The sequence below is a fragment of the Symphalangus syndactylus genome, chromosome 10 (genome assembly GCF_028878055.3).
Source record: "Symphalangus syndactylus isolate Jambi chromosome 10, NHGRI_mSymSyn1-v2.1_pri, whole genome shotgun sequence".
Taxonomy (NCBI): Eukaryota; Metazoa; Chordata; class Mammalia; order Primates; family Hylobatidae; genus Symphalangus; species Symphalangus syndactylus.
In genome coordinates, this window is record NC_072432.2 from 36,201,114 (window position 1) to 36,227,760 (window position 26,647).

General features: G+C 38.1%; 1 protein-coding gene across 1 annotated transcript in view; it reads right to left on the bottom strand.

Moving 5' to 3' along the window:
- Positions 1–18,016: 18,016 nt before the first annotated feature.
- BANK1 (B cell scaffold protein with ankyrin repeats 1) overlaps positions 18,017–26,647 on the bottom strand; it is a 281,258-nt gene continuing 272,627 nt past the window's right edge. Inside the window, 4 exon segments of the mRNA XM_055296901.2 lie at positions 18,017–18,821; positions 19,078–19,142; positions 20,436–20,491; positions 21,531–21,560. Of these exon segments, the coding sequence (XP_055152876.2) occupies positions 19,083–19,142; positions 20,436–20,491; positions 21,531–21,560 (146 nt within the window). The 3' untranslated portion in view covers positions 18,017–18,821; positions 19,078–19,082.

Sequence of the window (26,647 nt, forward strand, 5' to 3'; positions counted from 1 at the left end):
GCACTCCAGCCTGGGCGACAGAGCGAGACTCTGTCTCAAAAAAAAAAAATTTTTTTAATCTAAAATAACATCTCTAGCCATTTTTTTATTATGCTTTAAGTTTTGGGATATGTGTGCAGAACGTGCAGGCTTGCTACATAGGTATACACGTGCCATGGTGGTTTGCAAAGGATGTGAAAAGACACTTCTCAAAAGAAGACATTTATGCGGCCAAGAAACATATGAAAAAAAGCCCATCATCACAATTAAATTTATAATAGATGATCAGATAGTAATAGGTGATATGGAGAAAAATTAAAAGGTGACAGAAAGGTACACTATCTTAGATAGGGATGACAGGGGAGACCTTTTGGAGAAGATAACTTTTGAGAGAATTTTTAAATGAAGTAAGGAGTTGAGGCATATGAATAGATGAAGTAGACAGAACAGCAAGAGCAAAATTATGTTGCAATAAATATTTTCTGTATATTGCCATATTATGTCCCAATAGAACTGTATCTCATCCATTTTATTTGCACTTGTTTAAAACTTTCATTTTTCTGCTAATTTATTAAGTGCAAATTCTATCTTAGGTTAGCTTTAACTGTATCACAAATGAAGATAGACATTTGTGTCATGTACTTGTTCACTTCTTATATTTCTTCTTAAAGAAACATTGTTTCCTGTCTTTTGAGAATTTACCACTGGAATCTTGCTTTTTTTTCTTATACATTTGAATGTGATCCTTATATATTAGAAACGCAAATATGTCTCTCAATGTGCCATTAGCATTTTAATTTTGGGTTTGCCACTTTTTATTATATAGCTTTTCTTTGTGGTTTTGTATGCATTTTAATGGATGAACTAACATCAAGAATTGTCTGTGTTTGATTGCATTGAGATCTGAATTTCACCCCTCCCTGTATCCACATCCTTTGCCACATACTTTTTTATTCTCTCCCACACTGACTGTGGGTCAGCCATGTGGCTTATTTTGGGTGGTGACATGTCCAAAATCAATATGACAGCTATAGAGGCTGGGAAATCACTTGTGCAATTGCTATGTCTCTCTTGTTGTCTGTAGTTGCCAAGAGACTGTGCCTGGGCTCCACTGCTGGTAGAAGAGAGACACATTGTGCAGAGCCAGGTTGTAAAGTCCTGGCCCAGGCCATCCTAGATCAGCACAGCCAGCTGACTACCAGCACGATCAGCAAAATCATGCCCTTCTCCCTACAGACATCAGCCCATGGTACTCAGTGACAGTCAAGTAACTAGTCTCACTTCAAGAAGAGCTTAGTGGCTGGGCATGGTAGCTCACGCCTGTAATCCCAGCACTTTGGGAGGCCAAGGCGGGTGGATCACTTGAGGTCAGGAGTTTAAGACCAGCCTGACCAACATGGTGAAACCTCATCTCTACTAAAAATACAAAAATTAGCTGGGTATGGTGGCGGGTGCCTGTAATCCTAGCTACTTTGGAGGCTGAGGCCCGAGAATCACTTGAACCTGGGAGGCGAGGGTTGCAGTGAGCCGAGATCGTGCCATGGCACTCCAGCCTGGGCTACAGAGTGAGACTTTTTCTCAAAAATAAAAAAATAAATTAAAAAAAAGGTTAATTCCAGCTGTCTATGGTTTCTTCACCAAACCTGTAATGGCCCCCTGGTCTTAAGAAAAACTTGGTGTTTAGTGCTGAGTTAGGCTTATAACAACACAGCTCATCTCATAACGTAGGAAAACATGTTAAGGTCAGTAAACTATCCTAAGATTCTAGCAGCTAAACTCCTTTCTGAATTCCCAACACTAGCAGAGAACATCAACAAGCCTATAAGAATTGAAAGGAGATTCTGGTACGGTTAATAACTTGTTTACTTGCTTCTGTCAAAATTTCAGGTGAGTCATAACAAGGATATGATCTCATAAGGTTATTAATAATGAGGGTCTAAACATATTTTAAAAAGAAATAATCATATTCATCAGTCTAAAATTTTTATGTCAAGAACAGAGCAAACAAAAAAGAACCAATCAATGAAGAATTTAATAATGATGCCTTGATTACAGATGTAAGTGAAATTCTTCCTGAACTTGTGATTTGCTATTTTTAGATTTTGATGAAAGATGAGTTTAATGAAGGTCATTTGATTTGATGAAATATCCTTAGAAAAATTACTTAAACAGAATCTAGGTTCCACAACTAGGTAGTCAATGAACAAAATTTTAGTTCTACCTGTGGTAATACAGTACTAGCATTTAAATTTTCCACTGTCAGCAAGTCCGGTTGACTATATTACCAAAATATGTTTAAAATATACTTCCTCTATCATTGCTTATATCACTTTAGTCCAACCTGCCATTATCTCTTGAATACCACACTTGTTCCTGACTGGTCACTTCCCTCTACTCTTGACTCTACAATCCATTCTCCATTCTGCAATAAGTTTGATTTTTTCTGGTTAAAACCAGTCAACGGCTTCTTACTGGACCTAGAAAAATATCCAAATTTCTTAAAAAACGTAGCTGTTACCACTCTAAACTCATTTCATCTCTGTCATCCTAATCCACTACATTCCAGTCACATTGGTTGTAGTGATTTGCTAGGGCAGCCATAACAATAACAGAGTCATGCAAACCGGGTGCCTTAAACAACAAAAATTAAATTTCTCACAGTTCTGAAGACTAGAAATTGGATATCAAGATGTCAGCAGTGTTAGTTTCCTCTGAGGGCCTTGAGGAAAATATGTGTTTGAGACCTTTCTTCTTGACTTGTAGATGGCCATGATCTGCCTGTGTTTTCACATCACCTTTTCTTGGTATGTGCCCATGTCCAAATTTCCTTTTCTTATAAAAACACCAGTCATATTATGTTAAGATTTTCCTGAATGATGCCACGTTGACTTACATCCCGCTTTAAAGGCCGTGTCTCCAAATATGGCCACATTCTGAGGAACTATGGGTTAGGACGTCAACATGAATTTTTCGGGAGACACAATTCAGACCATAAAATTGATTTTTCAGTTTGCAGAAAATGTTCAGCTAATTTCCCACCTTGTGGCCTTTGCACTAGCTGTATCCTCTAACTTTAATGCTGTTCTCACTTCTCATGGTTGCTGGTATCTCAGATGTCTCTTCTTTTTTTTTTTTTTTTTAGATGGAGTCTCACTCTGTCGTCCAGGCTGGAGTGCAGTGGAGTGATCTCAGCTCGCTGCAACCTCCACTTCCTGGGTTCAAGCAATTCTCTGCCTCAGCCTCCCAAGTAGCTGGGATTACAGGCGCCCACCACCACGCCCAGCTAACTTGTATTTTTAGTAGAGACGGCGTTTCACCATCTTGGCCAGCCTGGTCTTGAACTCCTGATCTTGTGATCCACTCGCCTCTGCTTCCCAAAGTGCTGGGATTACAGGTGCACATCACATGCCTGGCTAATTTTTGCATTTTTGTGGAGACAAGGATTGGCCAGCGTTGGCCAGGCTGGTCCTGAACTCCTGATCTCAAGCGATCTGCCTGCCTTGGCCTCCCAAAGTGGTGGGATTATAAGCATGAGCCACTGCACCCAGTCAGATGTCTCTTCTTAAAGAGATCTTCCCTGGTCACCTAAACTGAAGTAGCCACTGAATTACTTTCTTTCTCATCAATCAATTTTACATTTTTGAACAGCACTTGTCATTTTCTGATATTTTCTATTTGTTCCTTTGTATGCTGTTTACTATCTATTCTTCCTGAACCTTACTAGAATGTAAGCTATGTGAGGGCAGATACCTTGACTATCTTGTTCACTGTTTTTTTTCCCAGTACCTAAAACAGTGCCTGACCTGGCACAGGGGAAGTAAAATGAGATAATTAATGACATAGAGAGAGGAGGAGATGGAGGGAGGGAGGGTGGGAGAGAGGAGAGATTCAAATCTAGATCTACCTCACTCCTACATTTTCACCAGTGGGCTTCTGCCAAGAAAATAAAAAATAAAAAATGTGCTCCAAGTATTAAAAAGAATTTAAAGTATCACTTTATCAGGGACATAATCAGTGATTTAAAATTCAGAAGACAAAATTTGATTTTCTGGAGTGTTTGGTTGTTTTCTGGGTATCATTGCTAGTAGTGTTAGATTCCATGATGAGTCTTCATAATTTTGAGAAGAACCCCCAACTTGGTAAATGTAATGCAACCTGCTAAGTTCAAGAAAGTCATACAAAGAGCTTATTATTTGAGCCATTTATTTTAGGGTTGGGTTGTGTGATGGTTAACATTGGGAGTCAACTTGATTGGATTGAAGGATGCAAAGTATTGTTCCTGGGTGTGTCTGTGAGAGTGTTGCCAAAGGAGATTAACATTTGTGTCAGTGGACTGGGAAAGGCAGACCCAACCTCAATCTGGGTGGGCACAATCTAGTCAGCTGCCAGCACGGCCAGAATAAAAGCAGGCAGAAAAATGTAGACAGATTAGACTGGTTTAGTCTTCCGGCCCTCATCTTTTCCCATGCTGCCTGTTACCTGCCTTCAAACGTCGGACTCCAAGTTTTTGAGCTTTGGGACTTGGACTGACTTCCTTGCTCCTCAGCTTGCAGATGGCCTAATGTGGGACCTCACCTTGTGATCATGTGAGTCAGTACTCCTTAATAAACTCCCCTTTATATTTATCCTGTTAGTTCTGTCCCTCTAGAGAGCCCTAATTCAGTTTGTTTGTGTTTTCAGAGACAGAGTCTTGCTCTGTAGCTCAGGCTGGAGTGTAGTGGCACAATCATAGCTCACTGTGGCCTCAAACTCCTGGGCTCAAGGGATCTTCCAGCCTCAGCCTCTCAAGTAGCTGAAACTACAGGCATTTGCCACCACACCTGGCTAATTTTAAAAAAAGATTGTAGAGACAGGGTCTAGCTATGTTGGCCAGACTGGTCTTGAACTCCTGGCCTCAAGCAATTCTGCCTCAGCCTCATAAAGTGCTGGGATTATAGGCATGAGCCACCATACCTGGCCTAAAGCCATTTATTTTGTTTCTTCTTTTCCCTTCCTCCCTCCCTCCCTTCCTCTCTCCCTTCCTTCCTTCCTTCCTTTCTTCCTTGCTTGCTTCCTCCTTCCTTCTTTCCTCACTCCCTCCCTCCTTCCTTCCCTCCCTCTCTCCTCTCTGCTCTTTCTCTCTTTCCTTTCTCCCTTTCTCTTCTTTCTCTCCTTCCTTCCTCCCTCCCTCCCTCCCTCATCCCTCTCTCCCTTTCTCTCTTTTTCTTTCTTTCTCTTTTTCTTTCTTTTCTTTCCTTTCTTTCTTTTCTTTCTTTTTCTCTTTCTTTCTTTCTTTTCTTTCTTTTTCTTTTTTCCTTCTTTCTTCTCTCTCTCCTTCTTTCCTTCCTTTTCTCCCTTCCCTTCCCTCCTCTCCTTCCTTCCTCCCTTCCCTTCCCCTCCCTTCCTTCCTTCCTTCCTTCCTTCCTTCCTTCTCTTTCTTTCTCTTTTTCTTTCTTCTCTTCATTTCTTCTTTCTTGCTTTCTTCTTCTTGCTTGCCAAAAAGAGATCTATGCTGAGCAAGTTGTGGTGTCAAAGAAAACCACTTAGCTCAACACCCTGATATAAAAGCAGATGCAGGTGGAAATACAACCAGAAAATACTGGAGGAGATATTCCAATTTACAGTACTGAAAAATAGCAAAGGATCAAAGAGTATTCACATTTCTTGGTAAACACTATAAGAAACTAAGTTGATTGGTAGTATGGAGAGGGCATTATGAAGCTCTCAAAGAAAGATATCTTCTCTTAGCAATGTTCTCATTCACATGTAAAAATAAGATCTGTGGCCAGGCGCGGTAGCTCACGCCTGTAATCCCAACACTTTGGGAGGATGAGGCGGGCAGATCACAAGGTCAGGAGATCAAGACCATCCTGGCTAATACGGTGAAACCCCATCTCTACTAATATACAAAAAATAGCCGGGCGTGGTGGTGGACACTTGTAGTCCCAGCTACTCGGGAGGCTGAGGCAGGAGAATCGGTTGAACCTGGGATCTGGAGATTGCAGTGAGCCGAGATCGTGCCATTGAACTCCAGCATGGGTGACAGAGGGAGACTCCATCTCAAAAAAAAAAAAAAAAAAAAAAAATCTGTGTAGGAAGATCCCACTGGTACCCAGAATTTATTTTCAAAAGTTTGTAATATAAAATTTAAGTGTTTTATAGTAAAATAGTCAAAATTCTGAGGTTTCACTCATGATTTCTGCTCCCTGGTATTTATCCCCTTGTAAACTCCCCATCTTGGGTGTGGGTGGGACCTTTGACTTGCTTCTAGATGTCACAGTATCATCTAGGGATTTTTCAGATGTAATTAAGTTCCAAATTAGTTGATTCTAGAATAATAGAAAGGCATATAACTGTGGGCAGGCCTGGGCCTCTTCCTACGAGTTTCATGAAGTAAGCAGCCATACTGAGGAGCCTACATGGGTGGGAAGTAATTCCACAAGGTCCCTAGGACCTGAGGATGGTTTCAAGCCAGGAAAAACCTGGAACCCTCAGTCCTAAGACCACACACACAAAAAAAGAATTCTGTCAATAACCTGAATAAGCTTGAAAGACAGTTATTCCCCAGTTGAGCCTCCAGATGAAAATCCAGACTGGTCAACATCCTGATTGCAGCCTGTGAAACCCTGGGCAGAGGATCTGCATAAGCTACGCCTAGACACATGACCCACCGTACTTTGAGATAATAAACGTGTAACTTTAAGCTGCTAACTTTGTGACAAATTTTTATGCAGCATAGAAAAGTAATACACATAGCTTCAAAATTAAGAGGCCTTGTATTTGGACAATTGATTCTTATCTGGTTTGCTACATACTCTCCACTTTGTTTTGCCTAGTGCAGCTGGAGAGTTCAGTTTTTAAAAATGTAAATATGACATCTGATTTCCTTAAAACTCATTTATGATTTCCAGAGAAAACGGAATCATCAATATTGCCCTGCATGGTTTGTCCTTGCACTCTATGTTTCCCTTTGCTATCTGTGCTCTAGCCATACTGGCCTTATTTTAGGTTCTCAGATGCCCTTTATTTTCTTCTGCCACAAGGCCTTGGCACTTGCTGTTCTCTCTGCCTGCAACGTTCTTTTCTACGCCTTCCCTCACTTAATTATCATTTATTCTTCTCATCCTTTCTTCATATCTCCACTGTCTTTCCCTCAGGAGATTATTACCCTGAATTTCCTAATTAGGTCAATACCCACTTCCATAACTCTCACAGCACCATATACTCTTCTTTATGGCTATTCATACTACTAAAATTTTACATTCATTATTGTGCTTATTTTTCATATTCCCATGAAAGCAAGCAACTGTTTCTGTTTTGGTTTACCATTTTATTCCTATACCCCTAGCACCTAGTGTTTTGCCCTGCAAAGATTAATAAAATATTCAAATAATTACAGTAATAAATAGCATTCATTGAGAACCATATCAACCCACTTTAATAACATAAAATCTGTAAGGAAGATATAGATTAATATACTATTAATATTTGCAGATTAGAAACTGAAATAGAAAGAGAATAAGTCAATTTTCTAAGGTCACACAACCAGTAAGTATTAGAGTTGGGATTTGAGTCCAGGCATTTGCAGCTCACATCATTACTTAAATATCCTAACTGAGGATTTAGCAGTACTGCATGCTTCCTCCTACAGAAGATGATCCATACATACATATTAAGTGGAAATGAATGCATGGTGTGTTCCTGGAGGGCATTTTTTTGTCTGTTTACTTGCATGGCAGCCTGATGAGCACAGCTGCCTGAGACATGTGGACATTACCTTCCTATTGAGTGGAAGAATGTATTATATGTAGATATATAGTTTGTATTAATATATATATATATTTATTGGAAGTTTACTTTTATATATGTTTACCATAAATGTAAATAATAGAAGTAGCACCATTGTTCCTAGAAATAAACATATTCTGTATATATTATTCTATATATATCCTATAGAGTATTATCTATATCTCTCTTTTTTTCTAGGACCAATGGTGCTACTTCCATCCTTTTTCATGGTTTTAACTGTTTTTCAAATAAATGTTCTGCCATATTCCAAAGAAGGTTGCTCTTTCTTCCAATCTCATTTTAGAGGCTAAAATTTCACAAATGTTGTCTTTTCTGGCTGCAGAAGTGGCTTGTTTTCAGGAAAGCATAATGCTTGTATAAATGTTACCTTTTTCAAAAAGATGAGGAAGCAGATAGTTTTATAGTTATAGATGGATTGTTTGCCATTTTTGGCATGGTTCTTTATGTTAAATACAAAGAGATCACTCATGACTAATATTCAAATGTGAAGGTGTACAAATATCTCTGTGAAAGTAACACAGTTTATAGAAGCTAGAGGGAGGAGCACAAATGGAGATCATAAGTAAGGTTCTTTTGCCCTTCCATGTCACTGTTAATGGCAGGACATCTGCCAGGATTCCCCTAGTCAGCTGATGCAGAAGACCTGGGAGGTACGGGGAATGACTTGCCATGTCTGAATTACTGAACACCTCATTTTACATTATGACAAATGCCAATGTCTTGCAAGAGAGCTCAGGGGTCCTTAGCAGATGCTTTCATTTTAGTGCCAGGCTGAATGCCAAGACATCAGTTCACACTTCCCTGAATCCCTTGTCTTTCTTTTGCTTGAACGAAGACAGGAGAAAACATTAGGGGCAAAACTGAGGCCCTTTATCATCTTTCATATGACATGTCCATCCCCATCTTAAGAAATGAAAGAGACAATCTTTCAGAAATTGTTGGTTGATTTGACGATGGAGAATACCTCTCTCTGAGGGTCACCTATTGCTATAGAGGGCAAAAAGGCAATCTGAACAAAGCAACTATGACACCAGATTCCATGGAGTGGGAAATTGCTTCAGTGTTTGATGAACACTGAAGAACACTGTGTTCCACATTTCAATGTAGAGCATTTCTTGATGGTCTCACACCAAGTCTGAGTGGAACCAAGCTTGACGTTGACTTGAAGACATAATAAAAAGGATCATACAGCAGAAATTATAGTGTTTTATCTAGGAACATGTTTACTAATTCATTTGTTTGAAGATAAAAGATACCTATCAGCTTAATTTTATTCTGAGAGAACCTAACTTTAATATTTGCAAAATTCAGAACTTAATCTTTCACTTTATGTTAACCAGGTGCAAATCTTGAATGCCAAATAAATGTCATGCATGCCACAATTCCTCCCACCCTCCACACTATTATCCATGGCAGATATCACTAGTTGATCATGACACAGGTTCCCACTGAACCCACTCCATTTCAACGCATCACTCCAGTCACCCCTCAGCCAGTCTTTCTTTTCTTTTTTTTTTTTTTTATTTTTTATTATACTTTAGGGTTTTAGGGTACATGTGCACAATGTGCAGGTTTGTTACATATGTATCCATGTGCCATGTTGATTTCCTGCACCCATTAATTCGTCATTTAGCATTAGGTGTATCTCCTAATGCTGTCCCTCCCCCCTCCCCCCACCCCACAACAGTCCCCGGAGCCTGATGTTCCCCTTCCTGTGTCCATGAGTTCTCATTGTTCAATTCCCACCTATGAGTGAGAACATGCGGTGTTTGGTTTTTTGTCCTTGCGATAGTTTACTGAGAATGATGTTTTCCAGTTTCATCCATGTCCCTACAAAGGACACGAACTCATCATTTTTTATGGCTGCATAGTATTCCATGGTGTATATGTGCCACATTTTCTTAATCCAGTCTATCGTTGTTGGACATTTGGGTTGGTTCCAACTCTTTGCTATTGTGAATAGTGCCGCAATAAACATACGTGTGCATGTGTCTTTATAGCAGCATGATTTATAGTCCTTTGGGTATATACCCAGTAATGGGATGGCTGGGTCAAATGGTATTTCTAGTTCTAGATCACTGAGGAATCGCCACACTGACTTCCACAATGGTTGAACTAGTTTACAGTCCCACCAACAGTGTAAAAGTGTTCCTATTTCTCCACATCCTCTCCAGCACCTGTTGTTTCCTGATTTTTTAATGATGGCCATTCTAACTGGTGTGAGATGGTATCTCACTGTGGTTTTGATTTGCATTTCTCTGATGGCCAGTGATGATGAGCATTTCTTCATGTGTTTTTTGGCTGCATAAATGCCTTCTTTTGAGAAGTATCTGTTCATGTCCTCTGCCCACTTTTTGATGGGGTTGTTTTTTTCTTGTAAATTTGTTTGAGTTCATTGTAGATTCTGGATATTAGCCCTTTGTCAGATGAGTAGGTTGCAAAAATTTTCTCCCATTGTGTAGGTTGCCTGTTCACTCTGATGATAGTTTCTTTTGCTGTGCAGAAGCTCTTTAGTTTAATGAGATCCCATTTGTCGATTTTGGCTTTTGTTGCCATTGCTTTTGGTGTTTTAGACATGAAGTCCTTGCCCACGCCTATGTCCTGAATGGTATTGCCTAGGTTTTCTTGTAGGATTTTAATGGTTTTAGGTCTAACATATAAGTCTTTAATCCATCTTGAATTAATTTTTGTATAAGGTGTAAGGAAGGGATCCAGTTTCAGCTTTCTACATATGGCTAGCCAGTTTTCCCAGCACCATTTATTAAATAGGGAAGCCTTTCCCCATTTCTTGTTTTTGTCAGGTTTGTCAAAGATCAGATAGTTGTAGCTATGCGGCATCATTTCTGAGGGCTCTGTTCTGTTCCATTGATCTATGTCTCTGTTGTGGTACCAGTACCATGCTGTTTTGGTTACTGTAGCCTTGTAGTATAGTTTAAAGTCAGGTAGCGTGATGCCTCCAGCTTTGTTCTTTTGGCTTAGGATTGACTTGGCGATGCAGGCTCTTTTTTGGTTCCATATGAACTTGAAAGTAGTTTTTTCCAATTCTGTGAAGAAAGTCATTGGTAGCTTGATGGGGATGGCATTGAATCTATAAATTACCTTGGGCAGTATGGCCATTTTCACGATATTGATTCTTCCAACCCATGAGCATGGAATGTTCTTCCATTTGTTTGTATCCTCTTTTATTTCATTGAGCAGTGGTTTGTAGTTCTCCTTGAAGAGGTCCTTCACATCCCTTGTAAGTTGGATTCCTAGGTATTTTATTCTCTTTGAAGCAATTGTGAATGGGAGTTCACTCATGATTTGGCTCTCTGTTTGTCTGTTATTGGTGTACAAGAATGCTTGTGATTTTTGTACAGTAATTTTGTATCCTGAGACTTTGCTGAAGTTGCTAATCAGCTTAAGGAGATTTTGGGCTGAGACAATGGGGTTTTCTAGATATACAATCATGTCATCTGCAAACAGGGACAATTTGACTTCCTCTTTTCCTAATTGAATACCCTTTATTTCCTTCTCCTGCCTGATTGCTCTGGCCAGAACTTCCAGCACTATGTTGAATAGGAGCGGTGAGAGAGGGCATCCCTGTCTTGTGCCAGTTTTCAGAGGGAATGCTTCCAGTTTTTGCCCATTCAGTATGATATTGGCTGTGGGTTTGTTGTAGATAGCTCTTATTATTTTGAGATACGTCCCATCAATACCTAATTTATTGAGAGTTTTTAGCATGAAGGGTTGTTGAATTTTGTCAAAGGCCTTTTCTGCATCTATTGAGATAATCATGTGGTTTTTGTCTTTGGTTCTGTTTATATGCTGGATTACATTTATTGATTTGCGTATGTTGAACCAGCCTTGCATCCCAGGGATGAAGCCCACTTGATCATGGTGTATAAGCTTTTTGATGTGCTGCTGGATTCGGTTTGCCAGTATTTTATTGAGGATTTTTGCATCAATGTTCATCAAGGATATTGGTCTGAAATTCTCTTTTTTGGTTATGTCTCTGCCAGGTTTTGGTATCAGGACGATGCTGGCTTCGTAAAATGTGTTAGGGAGGATTCTCTCTTTTTCTATCGATTGGAATAGTTTCAGAAGGAATGGTACCAGTTCCTCCTTGTACCTCTGGTAGAATTCAGCTGTGAATCCATCAGGTCCTGGACTCTTTTTGGTTGGTAAGCTATTGATTATTGCCACAATTTCAGAACCTGTTATTGGTCTATTCAGAGATTCAACTTCTTCCTGGTTTAGTCTTGGGAGGGTGTATTTGTCGAGGAATTATCCATTTCTTCCAGATTTTCTAGTTTATTTGCATAGAGGTGTTTGTAGTATTCTCTGATGGTAGATTGTATTTCTGTGGGATCAGTGGTGATATCCCCTTTTTCGTTTTTTATTGCATCTATTTGATTCTTCTCTCTTTTCTTCTTTATTAGTCTTGCTAGCGGTCCATCAATTTTGTTGATCTTTTCAAAAAACCAGCTCCTGGATTCATTAATTTTTTGAAGGGTTTTTTGTGTCTCTATTTCCTTCAGTTCTGCTCTGATTTTAGTTATTTCTAGCCTTCTGCTAGCTTTTGAATGTGTTTGCTCTTGCTTTTCTAGTTCTTTTAATTGTGATGTTAGGGTGTCAATTTTGGATCTTTCCTGCTTTCTCTTGTGGGCATTTAGTGCTATAAATTTCCCTCTACACACTGCTTTGAACGTGTCCCAGAGATTCTGGTATGTTGTGTCTTTGTTCTCGTTGGTTTCAAAGAACATCTTTATTTCTGCCTTCATTTCATTATGTACCCAATAGTCATTCAGGAGCAGGTTGTTCAGTTTCCATGTAGTTGAGTGGTTTTGAGTGAGTTTCTTAATCCTGAGTTCTAGTTTGATTGCACTGTGGTCTGAGAGACAGTTTGTTATAATCTCTGTTCTTTTACATTTGCTGAGAAGAGCTTTGCTTCCAACTATGTGGTCAATTTTGGAATAGGTGTGGTGTGGTGCTGAAAAAAATGTATATTCTGTTGATTTGGGGTGGAGAGTTCTGTAGATGTCTATTAGGTCCACTTTGTGTAGAGCTGAGTTCAATTCCTGGATATCCTTGTTAACTTTCTGTGTCGTTGATCTGTCGAATGCTGACAGTGGGGTGTTAAAATCTCCCATTATTATTGTGTGGGAGTTTAAGTCCCTTTGTAGGTCACTGAGGACTTGCTTTATGAATCTGGGTGCTCCTGTGTTGGGTGCATATATATTTAGGATAGTTAGCTCTTCTTGTTGAATTGATCCCTTTACCATTATGTAATGGCCTTCTTTGTCTCTTTTGATCTTTGTTGGTTTAAAGTCTATTTTATCAGAGACTAGGATTGCAACCCCTGCCTTTTTTTGTTTTCCAGTTGCTTGATAGATCTTCCTCCATCCCTTTATTTTGAGTCTATGTGTGTCTCTGCACGTGAGATGGGTTTCCTGAATACAGCACACTGATGGGTCCTGACTCCTTATCCAGTTTGCCAGTCTGTGTCTTTTGATTGGAGCATTTAGCCCATTTACATTTAACGTGAATATTGTTATGTGTGAATCTGATCCTGTCATTATGATGTTAGTTGGTTATTTTGCTCGTTAGTTGCTATAGTTTCTTCCTAGCCTCGATGGTCTTTACAATTTGGCATGTTTTTGCAGGGGCTGGTACCGGTTGTTCCTTTCCATGTTTAGTGCTTCCTTCAGGAGCTCTTTTAGGGCAGGCCTGGTGGTGACAAAATCACTCAGCGTTTGCTTGTCTGTAAAGTATTTTATTTCTCCTTCACTTATGAAGCTTAGTTTGGCGGGATAGGAAATTCTGGGCTGAAAATTCTTTTCTTTAAGAATGTTGAATATCGGCCCCCACTCTCTTCTGGCTTGTAGAGTTTCTGCTGAGAGATCAGCTGTTAGTCTGATGGGCTTCCCTTTGTGGGTAACCCGACCTTTCTCTCTGGCTGCCCTTAACATTTTTTCCTTCATTTCAACTTTGGTGAATCTGACAATTATGTGTCTTGGAGTTGCCCTTCTCGAGGAGTATCTTTGTGGCGTTCTCTGTATTTCCTGAATCTGAATGCTGGCCTGCCTTGCTAGATTGGGGAAGTTCTCCTGGATAATATCTTGCAGAGTGTTTTCCAACTTGGTTCCATTCTCCCCATCATTTTCAGGTACACCAATCAGACGTAGGTTTGGTCTTTTCACATAGTCCCAAATTTCTTGGAGGCTTTGTTCATTTCTTTTTATTCTTTTTTCTCTAAACTTCCCTTCTCTCTTCATTTCACTCATTTCATCTTCTATCAGCGATACCCTTTCTTCCAGTTGATCGCATCTGCTACTGAGGCTTCTGCATTCTTCGCGTAGTTCTCGAAACTTGGCTTTCAGCTCCATCATCTCCTTTAAGCCCTTCTCTCCATTGGTTATTCTAGTTATCCATTCTTCTAATTTTTTTTCCAAGTTTTTAACTTCTTTGCTATTGTTTTGAATTTCCTCTTGTAGCTCAGAGTAGTTTGATCGTCTGAAGCCTTCTTCTCTCAACTCATCAAAGTCATCCTCCATCCAGCTTTGTTCCGTTGCTGGTGAGGAACTGCGTTCCTTTGGAGGAGGAGAGGTGTTCTGTTTTTTAGAGTTTCCAGTTTTTTTGGTCTGTTTTTTCCCCATCTTTGTGGTTTTGTCTACTTTTTGTCTTCGATGATGGTGATGTACAGATGGGTTTTTGGTGTGGATGTCCTTTCTGTTTGTTAATTTTCCTTCTACCAGACAAGACCCTCAGCTGCAGGTCTGTTGGAGTTTACTAGAGGTCCTCTCCAGACCCTGTTTGGCTGGGTGTCAGCACCGGTGGCTGCAGAACAGCGGATTTTCGTGAGACCACAAATTCAGCTGTCTGATAGTTCCTCTGAAAGTTTTGTCTCAGAGGAGTACCCGGTTGAATGAGGTGTCAGTCTGTCCCTACTGGGGGGGTGCCTCCCAGTTAGGCTGCTCAGGGGTGAGGGACCCACTTTAGGAGGCAGTCTGTCCGTTCTCAGATCTCCAGCTGCATGCTGGGAGAACCACTACTCTCTTCAAAGCTGTCAGTCAGACAGGGATATTTAAGGCTGTGGAGGTTCTCGCTGAGTTTTTGGTTGTCTGTGCCCTGCCCCCAGAGGTGGAGCCTACAGAGGCAGGCAGGCCTCCTTGAGCTGTGGTGGGCTCCACCCAGTTCGAGCTTCCTGGCTGCTTTGTTTACCTAAGCAAGCCTGGGCAATGGCGGGCGCCCCTCCCCCAGCCTCGTTGCCGCCTTGCAGCGTGATCTCCAACTGCTGTGCTAGCAATCAGCAAGACTCTGTGGGCATAGGACCCTCCGAGCCAGGTGCGGGACACAATCTCCTAGTGTGCCGTTTTCCAGGCCCGTTGGAAAAGCGCAGTATTAGGACGGGACTGACCCCATATTCCAGGTGCCGTCTGTTTACCCTTTCTTTGACTAGGAAAGGGAACTCCCTGACCCCTTGCGCTTCCCGAGTGAGGCAATGCCTCGCCCTGCTTCGGCTCACGCACAGTGCACTTCACCGACTGTCCTGAACCCACTGTTAGGCACTCCCTAGTGAGATGAAACCGGTACCTCAAGCAGAAATGCAGAAATCACCCATCTTCTGTGTCGCTGGGGCTGGGAGCTGGAGACCGGAGCTGTTCCTATTCGGCCATCTTGGCTCCACCCCCAGTCTTTCTTTTCTCACTCAATGGAAAATAAGGCCAACTTACATATATGTAAAATGTAAGCCAGTGTTTCTCAAACTTAATGGGTCTCTTTATTTCCGGATTAGTTTTCAATACTTTGATACACATATAATATGCTGTTTATAATGAAATAAAATACTTAGTACTTCAATAACCCACATGATCACAGAATCGCATTTTAATGCAATACCTGCCAACCACCATGCCCATGAATTCCTTGGAACACAACTTAGGAGATATTGCTAGAGTACCTTACCAGTCCTGGAGTTTTCTACTTGTGGCTTCTGATGTTTATTGGTGATCCAGGTGGTCATTCAATATTTTGTAATCATTAATTTTTTTTGTAATGGTATAGATTTGAATTAAATGCTGTAAGGCTGTGTATAAAAGCCACTAAGAAAAAAAAGCCAGCCTAAAATGTCACACAGTACTAACATTTCAAAGAGGATTATTTTTTGCAAACTATCTTCCTTGACCATTTACACTGAGCCAAAGTGTTCTAAGAACTTACATCACATTTCAGTAGAGTGATCAGACATCTCTGTTTGTTTATGCCTGAGGCAGTTCCAGTTTATGCCTGGTTTTTCATTGTAATCATTAACAGTACTCCATTTTATGATCCAAAGTGTCCTCCTTGGATGATAAATTAATTAAATGACCTCCCTACCTTTAATTCTCAAACGATTTATGCTAATGTTGGTATTATTACTCCTATTTTGCCAATGATAAAATAGGGCTCAGGATATGGAAAAACTCTTTGTTCACACAGCTAGTGCATAGCTGAGACAAGATTCAAACTAGTTTGGTCTTACTTCAAAGTTCATGCTCTTAAATATAGTAACTGCTCTTTTAAATACATAGTGTCACTAAATACCCACAAAATTATGTAAGGAACATTATCATCTGCATTGTGAAGATGAGAATACTGAGGAAATGATGCACTATCATTTATAAATTTGAGGTCTAAGGTATTGAGAATCTTACCCTTTGCATTCTTTTATGTGGTTGCCCTACTTTTAAAGGTGAACTCCACAAAATAAGGCAGGCCAACAAGTGTAGCTGGCAGGTAAAACTACAGAGAGGGCTGTGAACAGGGGCTCATATCAGCTCTGTGCTAATCAGCTGGGATTCACTAAATTAGGCTTATGATGCAGAGCTCTTTCCTAAATATTTATCCTTTGGAAAAGCAGTATGAAGCAAAAATTCAGGTAAGTCCAAGTTATTAAAATCAGACACCCTGAGCATTAGAGAAAACAAGAAGGAACTCAGCTGAGCAAATACTTAGTGCATAAATAGAATATAATGACTCAGATTACAAGGTCATTCTCATTAGAAAATACTGACAATAGTCTCATTTTCTAAAAATTAGAGGTTCCATTGGCAGAATACTTCTAATGTTGATTTATGAAAATGTATTAGACTCATCCATTTTTTGAATACTGTTTTTAATGATCCATTTAAACTTAAGCCATATGCACTCCAAAATAATGACATTCACTTATTCTATCATAGGGGTTTCTACCTTCAGAAAATTCTGTATAAAGTAAACTGATTTTATTTTAACAACATAGCTTTAAGTATGAGTCCCATTTTACTTTATAGTGTAAATCAAGGTTTCCCAGTCTCAAAACTCTTGACAGTTTGGACTGGATAATTCTTTGTCTTGCATATTATAGGATGTTCATCAGCATCCCTGATCTATACATACTAGATGCCAGGAACACCTCTTCCCCAGTCATGAAAATAATAAATGTCTCCAGATATTGCCAAATGTCTGGAGAAGCATAATTATCTCACTTAAGAATCTACCAGTTTAAATGCTTCCTCTTGGTTATCCTAGAAAATTGACTAGGTAGAAAATAAGCAATATTCAAAATAAAACTCTTTTGATAACATTCAATGCCAGTTCAAACTTCTCTAGAACTCAGAGTGCTGGTAAATTTAATAACCTAAGGAAGGGGATGGCTCTTGGCTTAAGTTAGGAGTAATGGCTTGGGAATATATTGAATTTGAAGAAGGGATGATGAAAAAGATAAGATATACGAACTCTGAAAATTCAATTCAAAGTCTTCAGAAGATTTTACATTTGGGCCTCTCCTTTCTGGCAGTGGCTACGGCTCTTTTAGAAATGCTCCAAATTTCCAAGGAAATGTCTTATTTCTTTTTCTTATCTTTGGATGGGACAGCCCACAGAAATGGAGGCTTAGTATGTAAAAGGACATGCCAGTTCTTGAAATGTTGGATGTAAAACTATGGACTGAATTTCCAAATATCATAATCAAAGGCACTTTCTGTTAGGGATTAATCAAGCTACTGTATTATTTTTTAAAACGAGCTTATTTTGAGAATGTTAACAGTTATAAGAAACCCATGATAAGTGTTTTGTAGCATGGCTTTAAATGTATATTCTTGTCACTGTTTAGAAGCTAGAAAAAAACAATTGTGTTTATATGAGCCCTATACAGTAATATTAATCAAGTTTATTTATTTTAAACAATTTTTGGTAGACTTCCCCCTTTAAACCGGTAAGCAGAAAAATTTATTGGCCAATACTCCACTTGATCTTAGCCAAAAGGCCGAGAAGCAATTTTATTGGCTAATTCTTATAAATTTACTTTAAAAACTCAGACATAGATTTAAACATTCAATTTATTTGTGGCATTTGTACATGAAAATTATATGATGATAAAATTGCTTTCTACTCTAAGCTAGTAAATTGTTTCTAAGAAATAGGTTGATAAAATTGCAAGTCTTAATACAAAGGTAGGTTGTGAAAATGTATCTTAATTTGAGATATAGAAAAGTTTTCAAATAATAATGTTTTCAGGGTTATATGCAAATAGACACTAAATAAGACAAGGTTTCTGCAAACATGATGTAACAATAATGACCGGAACTCTGAATGTGAGAAATTCAGAAAATGAACCAGCTACTTAAAAAGCATAAAGGTGCTAAGTAAATTTGTATTTTCATGGTTATTCTAAGGAGAGCAGGAATAATCTGTTGAGGTTAGTGCCCTCAAGCAGACCCCATAACTTTGCTACACCGCATTTAACTTCTCTGTGCTGTTTTCTTTTAATTTTCAAAATGGAAATTATTTGTTTCAGTGGTGAAGTGCATTGTAAAATGCGAGAATTTTCAAATAATGCAATTACTCTATGGTATTTTGTTTTAATAGTAATATACCCATATGAAGCAGGTATAATGAGAATAAATTTTGCCAATAACAAATTCTGAAATCTGAAGGGTTGTTTCTGCTTTCATAGTATGAATTTGCTTTAAAGAGAGCAGGCAATCCAAATGCAAGCTTGCTTCACCCTGAAAGCAAAATGTCTGTAGATTCGTGAGTTTCATTATAATAACCTGGAAATGAGAAAATAGGAAATGTATTAGTGAATAATAGCTCATCAATTTAAATTGATTAATTGGCATTAAATCACCCCTGTACATAAATCTTTCTACAGAAAAATCACCTTTAGCTTGAAAAATACATGTTAATCCTTTCAGGAGAAGACAATGAAATATTTAAAGAATTCTGTTTTTTAGACGAATGATACCTTCAAGTCCCTAACAAGGCTGCTTTAGGTTTTCTAAAAAATATACATAGCTAATATTTTACCTTCTTTAATGATCTTTCTTGCAACAGAAACCAAATTCCTTTTCAACTTGGGGTCGAGCAGGAAGCTGAAAAAAAATAAAGATACAGAGCTAGCATTTCTCGATTTGTCTCTATTTTAAGGTTGAACAAAGAAATATGACAAAGTTATAGTTGCCTTTCACAGCCATGGAAAAACAGCTTTGCAGAGGCAACTGGCAAAACAATCTTCCATTTTAAAAGGAAATAGAATTATTGTAAAGTTCACCTGCACCCGAGTCATTGAATTCAAATTTTCTTTCCATTTTGAAGGAGAACAGTTTAAGCATTGGGAATTTGTATTCTTTTGCTCTTATTCAAAATCTCCTCTCCAAAATATATGCCATGATTGTGCAATCCTTCAGCTCTTATAGAAGAATCTTTGGTTGATATTTTCATAAGCCCTAAGGCCATAGTGCACCCCACAATTTTGCTACATTTGAATGAGTCTAATGAGTCTATAATATATGTATATTATATAGTGTATATATATATACATACATATATACACATACACACAGCTTGGTGGTGGGCTACAGAAGAATAAAAAATGCAACTGCTTCAATTAGTTTTTAAGGGTGAATGATTTTTATGATTACTTATGACTTATTTGAAATATACAAGGAGCTTAAATTAAAGGGTTATTAAACTTTGGAAAATTAAAATTCGTTCATTATAAGAACTTAGCAAAGACTCTAATTCAGGATTTTAGCAAGAAATCCAGCTGCTACATGACTCTTGGTAGCAGTGCAAGTGTGTTACATTATATATGCAGATAGTTGGAATAACATTATTTTTATGAAGAAAAATTGTAGTCAGGACATTATCAGTGTTGTCTTGGATTGGTCTTGCTTTTCAGTTGCTGCTGTCTTTGCTTAGTGTTATCATTAGCTTCTCGTTAGCAATTTATTTTCAGTTAACTCTATGATGTGAAGTAATGCATATTTAAATCAATAATATTTTGGGGCTATACTTTCCCTACTAATGTCCTAGAGTTTAAGGACTGTATACATTGCGATTCAAACACAGTAGACTTATCATATTTCTATTGTTAAAACACATGTATTGATAATCCCTCTAAGATTTTTTTGGTCTGTACATGTTGAATTTAGCCACACTTTGGCCTCAGTGGCTTTTTCCTTTGAGTTCCCTCTTTGTTTTTTTTCCAAATAATTTCCTTAAATAAATGCTCACAGATTTTGCACACAAAGGCACACCTAACCTATTTTGTTCAAATTTGTTAGAATGTCTAAAAGCATAGACAGGATAGAAGGCTCTCATGTTTTTTTTTTAACGAAGTTATTTCTTTGCATTTTATAGAAATCAAAATAAATACAACCTACCTTATTGCTGAAGTGTACATTATAAAACATATTTTCATTGTGGGCAGTTTCCTTACCTAGAAATACAAACTCAGTTATTACCTCTTTATTCATTCACAAATTTGATGATTCATTTATTCAGTACTTCTTAAAAATGATTTCTACAAAGGTAGGATATGGGTGAAAAGAAAACTTATTAGAAAGATAAAAGGGGGATACCGAAAAGGCACCCTTGGCACGTGCTGTTAATTTCTCCTGCCCATGTGGATTGACTTGGGTAGGATACTGAGGACCTACAGGAGTCACTGGAGTTTAGAAACAATCTTTCCAACACCGCTGAGTAACAACCTCCACTTGATTACTCCTTCTTCCTTTTCTTTTCCACGTTCACCAGGATTGGCCAATTACAAAACACACTTTTCCACAAAAACCTGCACCTTCTACTCCCTGCTCTCCTAGACTACTGCTCCTCCTGCCTTTAACACTGGCATTCCATTTCTCATCCCAGCCACAGGGCCCAGTTCTATGGCTTCTTCATTCTCACAGTCAGTGGTTTGGTCCAGGCTATGGAGAGTTGCTTCTAGAATATTCAACAGCTCCCTAGCTGACCTCTAGCTCCTCCTTACTCTCCCATCAGCACACAATCCCCCTATCACATGGAAATGAGCTACCCTCTCAAGTGTTTCTCAAATTTCATTTGCTTTATCTGTAACTCCCAAGTATCAAGCACGAGCTTCCATTTACATATATCATTATCAGTCTTTATAGCAACTCCCCATGGTACAATTCTTATCTCATTTTGCATATGAGAAAACCGAGGCCCACAGAGAGTAAGTGACTTGCCACAGGTCACAATTAGTAAGTTGAGAACAGCAGGCTCAATCAAGAATTCCAAACTCACGGTCCTTTTATTATGTTATGATGCCTTCAGTGTTTCTATTTTATAGTTGCTTCACGTTTATTTTGGATGTCAAGTTGTTTCACATATAAATATAAAATCTGTGTGAATTTTTACACTGACTTGCTTAATCACATTAGGTTTGCATTAATATTGAAATTGATTTACTCTGTACTTTGTTTTAGTCTTAGATCCTTCAATAAATACCAAGCACTTACCACTTGGATGGTGCACAATGGTGAGTTTATCTAGAAGACAAAAAAAAAGCATGTTCTACTGAGTTTTGTTCAATATTTATCTTAAATTCTCTCTCTCTTCTTTTTTTATTGTTGGACTACTTCTTGTCTTTGAGGTTGCTATGAAATCTCACAATCTGATCTAAAAATATCAACCCCAAATTTCTCTACCTCCAGCCACTGCGAGTGAAACCATGCCTTTTATTACTTTTGTCCTTTTCTCTCCCTACCTTTGTCTCAAGGTATTATTTTAGATATGTTTGACATTAACACAAGCTTGCTGCCCTGCCTTGATATTCCCCTAGCTTGAGCTACTTCATTCTTTTTAAAAATCAACTTTATTCAGGAATAATTACATATAATTCAATTATTTATAAGGAAAGAGGTTGATGATTTTTGAGAAATACATATGGCCATGTAACATATGTACCAACTTCATTAGGATAGAGACCATTTTATCTCCATAGAATATTCCCTAACTCCCCCTTATGTCAATCTTCACTCAAACATTACTCATAGCACCCCCTGATCTGATTTTGTTGCAGTAGGTAGCTAGCCAGGCATGAGCAAGGCAGGAGAGGGCTCCACACCACCCACCAGGAATGTCAGGCGACCATTAGGTGATGGTTCAGCAGTTATCACACTGCCTTTCTAAAAATGATAATTGGCAGCCTGTGCCAGGGAGAGGGAATTTGCTGATGGTCCAGAGTTGTCTCACTATAGTGATAATTGATCACAGGTGTCAGGCAGAGGCAATTTCCCAATCAGATAAAAACACTCGAAATTGGTAATCAACTTCCAATAAATTCTCAGTAATTAGGTGAGTGAGCTCCAGCATGCACATTAAGAGATAAAATGGTGGAGTATGACCTTCCAGGGGCATTCCACTGGAAAAGAAAAGAAAGCCTCAGGTGGGCATGCATACAACTTTCTGAACACACTGCGCATGCTCACTTCCCAAGTGTAAGGAGGACACCGTGCATGTGGGCAGTTCACCCTTAGGGAAGAATGAAGGGAAAGGGGTGCAAGATGCTGGAAGTTGGCCAGCATATAAAGTCTTAGGATCAAGGTTAAAGAGGGGGTTTGACCTCCACAGTGCCTGCTTGGGTCTCTTTCAAATGTACGTTTCTTTCCTTCCTGCTCTAAAGCTTTTTAATAAATTTCCACTCCTGCTCTGAAACTTGCCTCAGTCTCTTTTTCTGCCTTATGCCCCTCTGTCAAATTCTTTCTTCTGAGGAGATAAGAATTGAGGTTGCTGCAGGCCTGTATGGATTTGCTGCTGGTAACCTGGATATTCGCCACCCCTAACAATTTCTACTTCTACAATTTTGTCTAGATTAGTTTTATCTAGAATTCCAGATAGATGGAATACTACAGCATGTAGTATTCCTTTGTGTTTGATTCCCTTGTGTCTGATCCATCGTTTTTATATGTTATCTTTCACTCAGTATGTGTAATGTTTGTGAGATTCATTTATATTGTTGTTATAATAGTAAGTATTCCTTTTTATTGCTAAATAGTATTCCATAGCATAAATATATCACAGTATAAGCGTGTATTCTTCCATTGGACATTTGCATATGTTGTAACAACCCAGTTTAATTGTTTCCAGTTTGCATATTATGAATGAAACTGCCACGAACTTTTGTGAACAAGTCTTTGTGTGAACACAAGCATTTATTTGTCTTGGAAAAAAACCTGGAGTGGAATGACTAGGTCATACGGTAAGTGCATATTTGACTTCTCCACAGTTATCACTCCACTTTATATTCCCATAAGCAATGCATACAATGTATATCCAGTTCCACATCCTAACCAACAGTTTTCTGAAATGGTAATTCATTATAGTTTTTGTGTATTGGTATATCATTGAAGTTGAATTTGCCTTCTGCTAATACCTATTGATATTATCTTTTCACATGCTTCTGGGCCACTTGCTTTCATAAACTAAGACATGGGTACTAGATGTGCTCCTTGATGCTGGGCTGTCACTGCCTCTAGGTCCTCTCCGCTGAAAGAGTTAAAGAAATATACATACTTGTACACACAACTATATTTCTATATTTATCGGTCTGTAATTATTTGTTATACTTTTACTTCCAATTCCAGTGCAATACCATAAGATTCATTCTAGCCCTTCTTCTTTCCTTAATTATAACTGATTTCTCAGACAGTAAAAAACCTGGCTCTCATTATCCATAATACATTTTTTTTGCTTATATTCCATTTTGCCTCCTATCTCTGCCTTGTCCTCATTTACTGAATAAGTAAAATATTAACAAAGCTCTAAAAGTGAGAATTGTACAAAGAGGTATACTCAGAGGAGTGTGGAATTTTATTTTTTGAGTCAATTTTGGCAAGTTTTGTTTTTCAAGTAATTTGTCCTTTTTGGTCTAAGTTGTTAAATGTATTGGCAGAAAGTTAACTATATATTTTCTTAGTATCTTTTTTTTTTTTTGAGATGGAGTCTTGCTGTATTGCCCAGGCTGGAGTGCAGTGGAGAAATCTTGGCTCACTGCAACCTCCACCTCCTAGGTTCAAGCGATTCTCCAGCCTCAGCCTCCGGAATAGCTGGGATTACAGGTGCATGCCACCACGCCTCGCTAATTTTTTGTATTTTTAGTAGAGACAGGGTTTCACCATGTTGGCCAGGCTGGTCTTGAACTCTTGACCTCAGATGATCCACCTGCCTCAGCCTCCCAAAGTGCTGGGATCACAGGTGTGAGCCACCGCACCCGGCCAGAGCCACTGTGCCTGGCCCTTAGTATCTTTTTAATGTCTGTAGGATCTGTTGTAGTAACCCAATTTAATTCCTAATTTAGGTATCTTCTTGTCTTTTTTTTTTCCTTGATCATTCTTCCCACGGGCTTATCAAATTTATTTATGTTTTCAAACAACTTACTTTTGATTTTATTTTCTTGTTTATCTCTTTCCTTTTTTGCTGATTTCTGATCTTAATTATTTCTCTCCTCTTACCTCGTTTTGAAAGTTTGCTTTTCATTTTCTATTTTTCTGAAGTGGAAACTTAAATCATTGACTTAAAGCTTTTTGTTATTTTCTAGTATGATATTTATAGTAATACATTTCCCTTTAGTTGACTGTTAACTACATACTTGTTTTACTGCATTTCACAAATTTTGATTTTTTTTTCATTATTATTCAGGTTGAAATACTTTCTTATGATTTCTTATTTGACCCTCATGTTATTTTGAATGTTGTGTTTAATTCCTAAATATATTGGGAGATGTTCTAGATATATAATTCTTAACTGATTTCTAAATTACTTCTGCTGTGGTAAGAGAATATAAGATTCTAAAAGACTGAAATTTTTTAGAGAATATACTCTGAAGATTTCAGTCCTTAGAAATTTACTGAAACTTTTTTGATCATCTAGCCTATGTTTCATCTTGGTGAACCTCCATGTATACCTTTAATAAATATGTATTCTGACTTAAAAAAATTTTTTTGTGTAAATGTCAATTGGGTCAAGTTAGCTGATGGTGTTGTTTAGGTCTTCTGTATCTCTATTGATTTTTGTCTATTTGTTCTATTAATTAGTAAGAAAGAAGTGAAAACATCTCTGAGTACTGTCAGATTTTGCTTCAGGAGTTTTAGTAAAATTCATATATATAATATAAAATTATTTTATGTAATGCAGATATTTAGAATCGCTCTATCTTTCTAGTGAACTGCCATTTTATCTGTATGTAATATCCTTGTTTATCTTTTGTAATACTCTCTATTTTGAAATTTATCTTGTCTTATATTGATATAGCCATGCCAGCTTTCTTATGCTTATGTTTACTATTGTCATAGGAACCTTTTACCATACTTTACTTTCAAACTATCTGTGTTTTATATGTATGTCTTTTAGACAGCATGTTTGGATATTGCTTTTGTTTCCAGGCTGAAAATGTCTGATTTTTAAAAGAAGCATTTAATTCAGTCACCTTTAATATAATTATGATATGGCTTAGTTAAATACTACCATCTTGTTCTTGGTTCTTCACTTTTCCATTTTTTTATGTTCCTCTTTTTCTACTTTCCTGCTTTATTTTTGGTGAATCAAATAGTTTTTTAATAATCTATTTTATTTCCTCTATAGGTTTCCTAAGTATAGTTCTTTTTATCTATTTTTTTTTACTGATTTCTTTCTATTTTTAAAATAAAACATGAATCTTTCACTTAGATTTTGAGACAGTAGTATACCCCTTGGTACTTCATGCCTTACAGTTGACACATCATACTTCTTACTTTACCCTCTCCTCTTCCTACTTTATAACTGAATCTTTACACTTTACCACGTAGCAATTTTGGAAACATATAATTCTATTTATCTGCCTCCACTGTCCTTTGCATGATTGCTTTCATATTTCCTTCTTCATATTATATAACTTCTAACTTCAGTTTCATTATTTTTGCTTTAAACAATTGTCTTTGAAGTAATTTATGAGAAAAAGGAAAACATAATATTTTATATCTACCTGCTTTGTATAATTTTCAGTATTCTTTTTCCCACAGATTCCCTCAGTGAGAATCTGAGTTTGTTTGTTAATATCCCTTCACCTTGTATGATATTTTTAAGCATTTATTCTACTGTAATTTTGCTATGAATTATCTCATTTCATTTATCTTAAATGTCTTTATCATGTTTTTGAGGTATATTTCCTCTGGATTTAGAATTCTAAATTTTTTAGGACTTTAAAGATGTTATTGGCTGGGCACGGTGGCTCACACCTGTAATCCCAGCACTTTGGGAGGCTGAGGTGGACGGATCATGAGGTCAGGAGATCGAGACCATCCTGGCTAACACGGTGAAACCCCGTCTCTACTAAAAAATAGAAAAAATTAGCCAGGTGTGGTGGCGGGTGCCTGTAGTCCCAGCTACTCAGAAGGCTGAGGCAGGAGAATGGCGTGATCCCAGGAGGTGGAGCTCGCAGTGAGCTAAGATCATGCCACTGCACTCCAGCCTGGGCAACAGAGCGAGACTCTGTCTTGAGGAAAAAAAAAAAATAGATGTTATTGTATTGTCTCTAATCCTCCATTTTTTCTGATAATAAATTATTGAATTTTTTTTCCTTTATATGTAACGTGTGTTT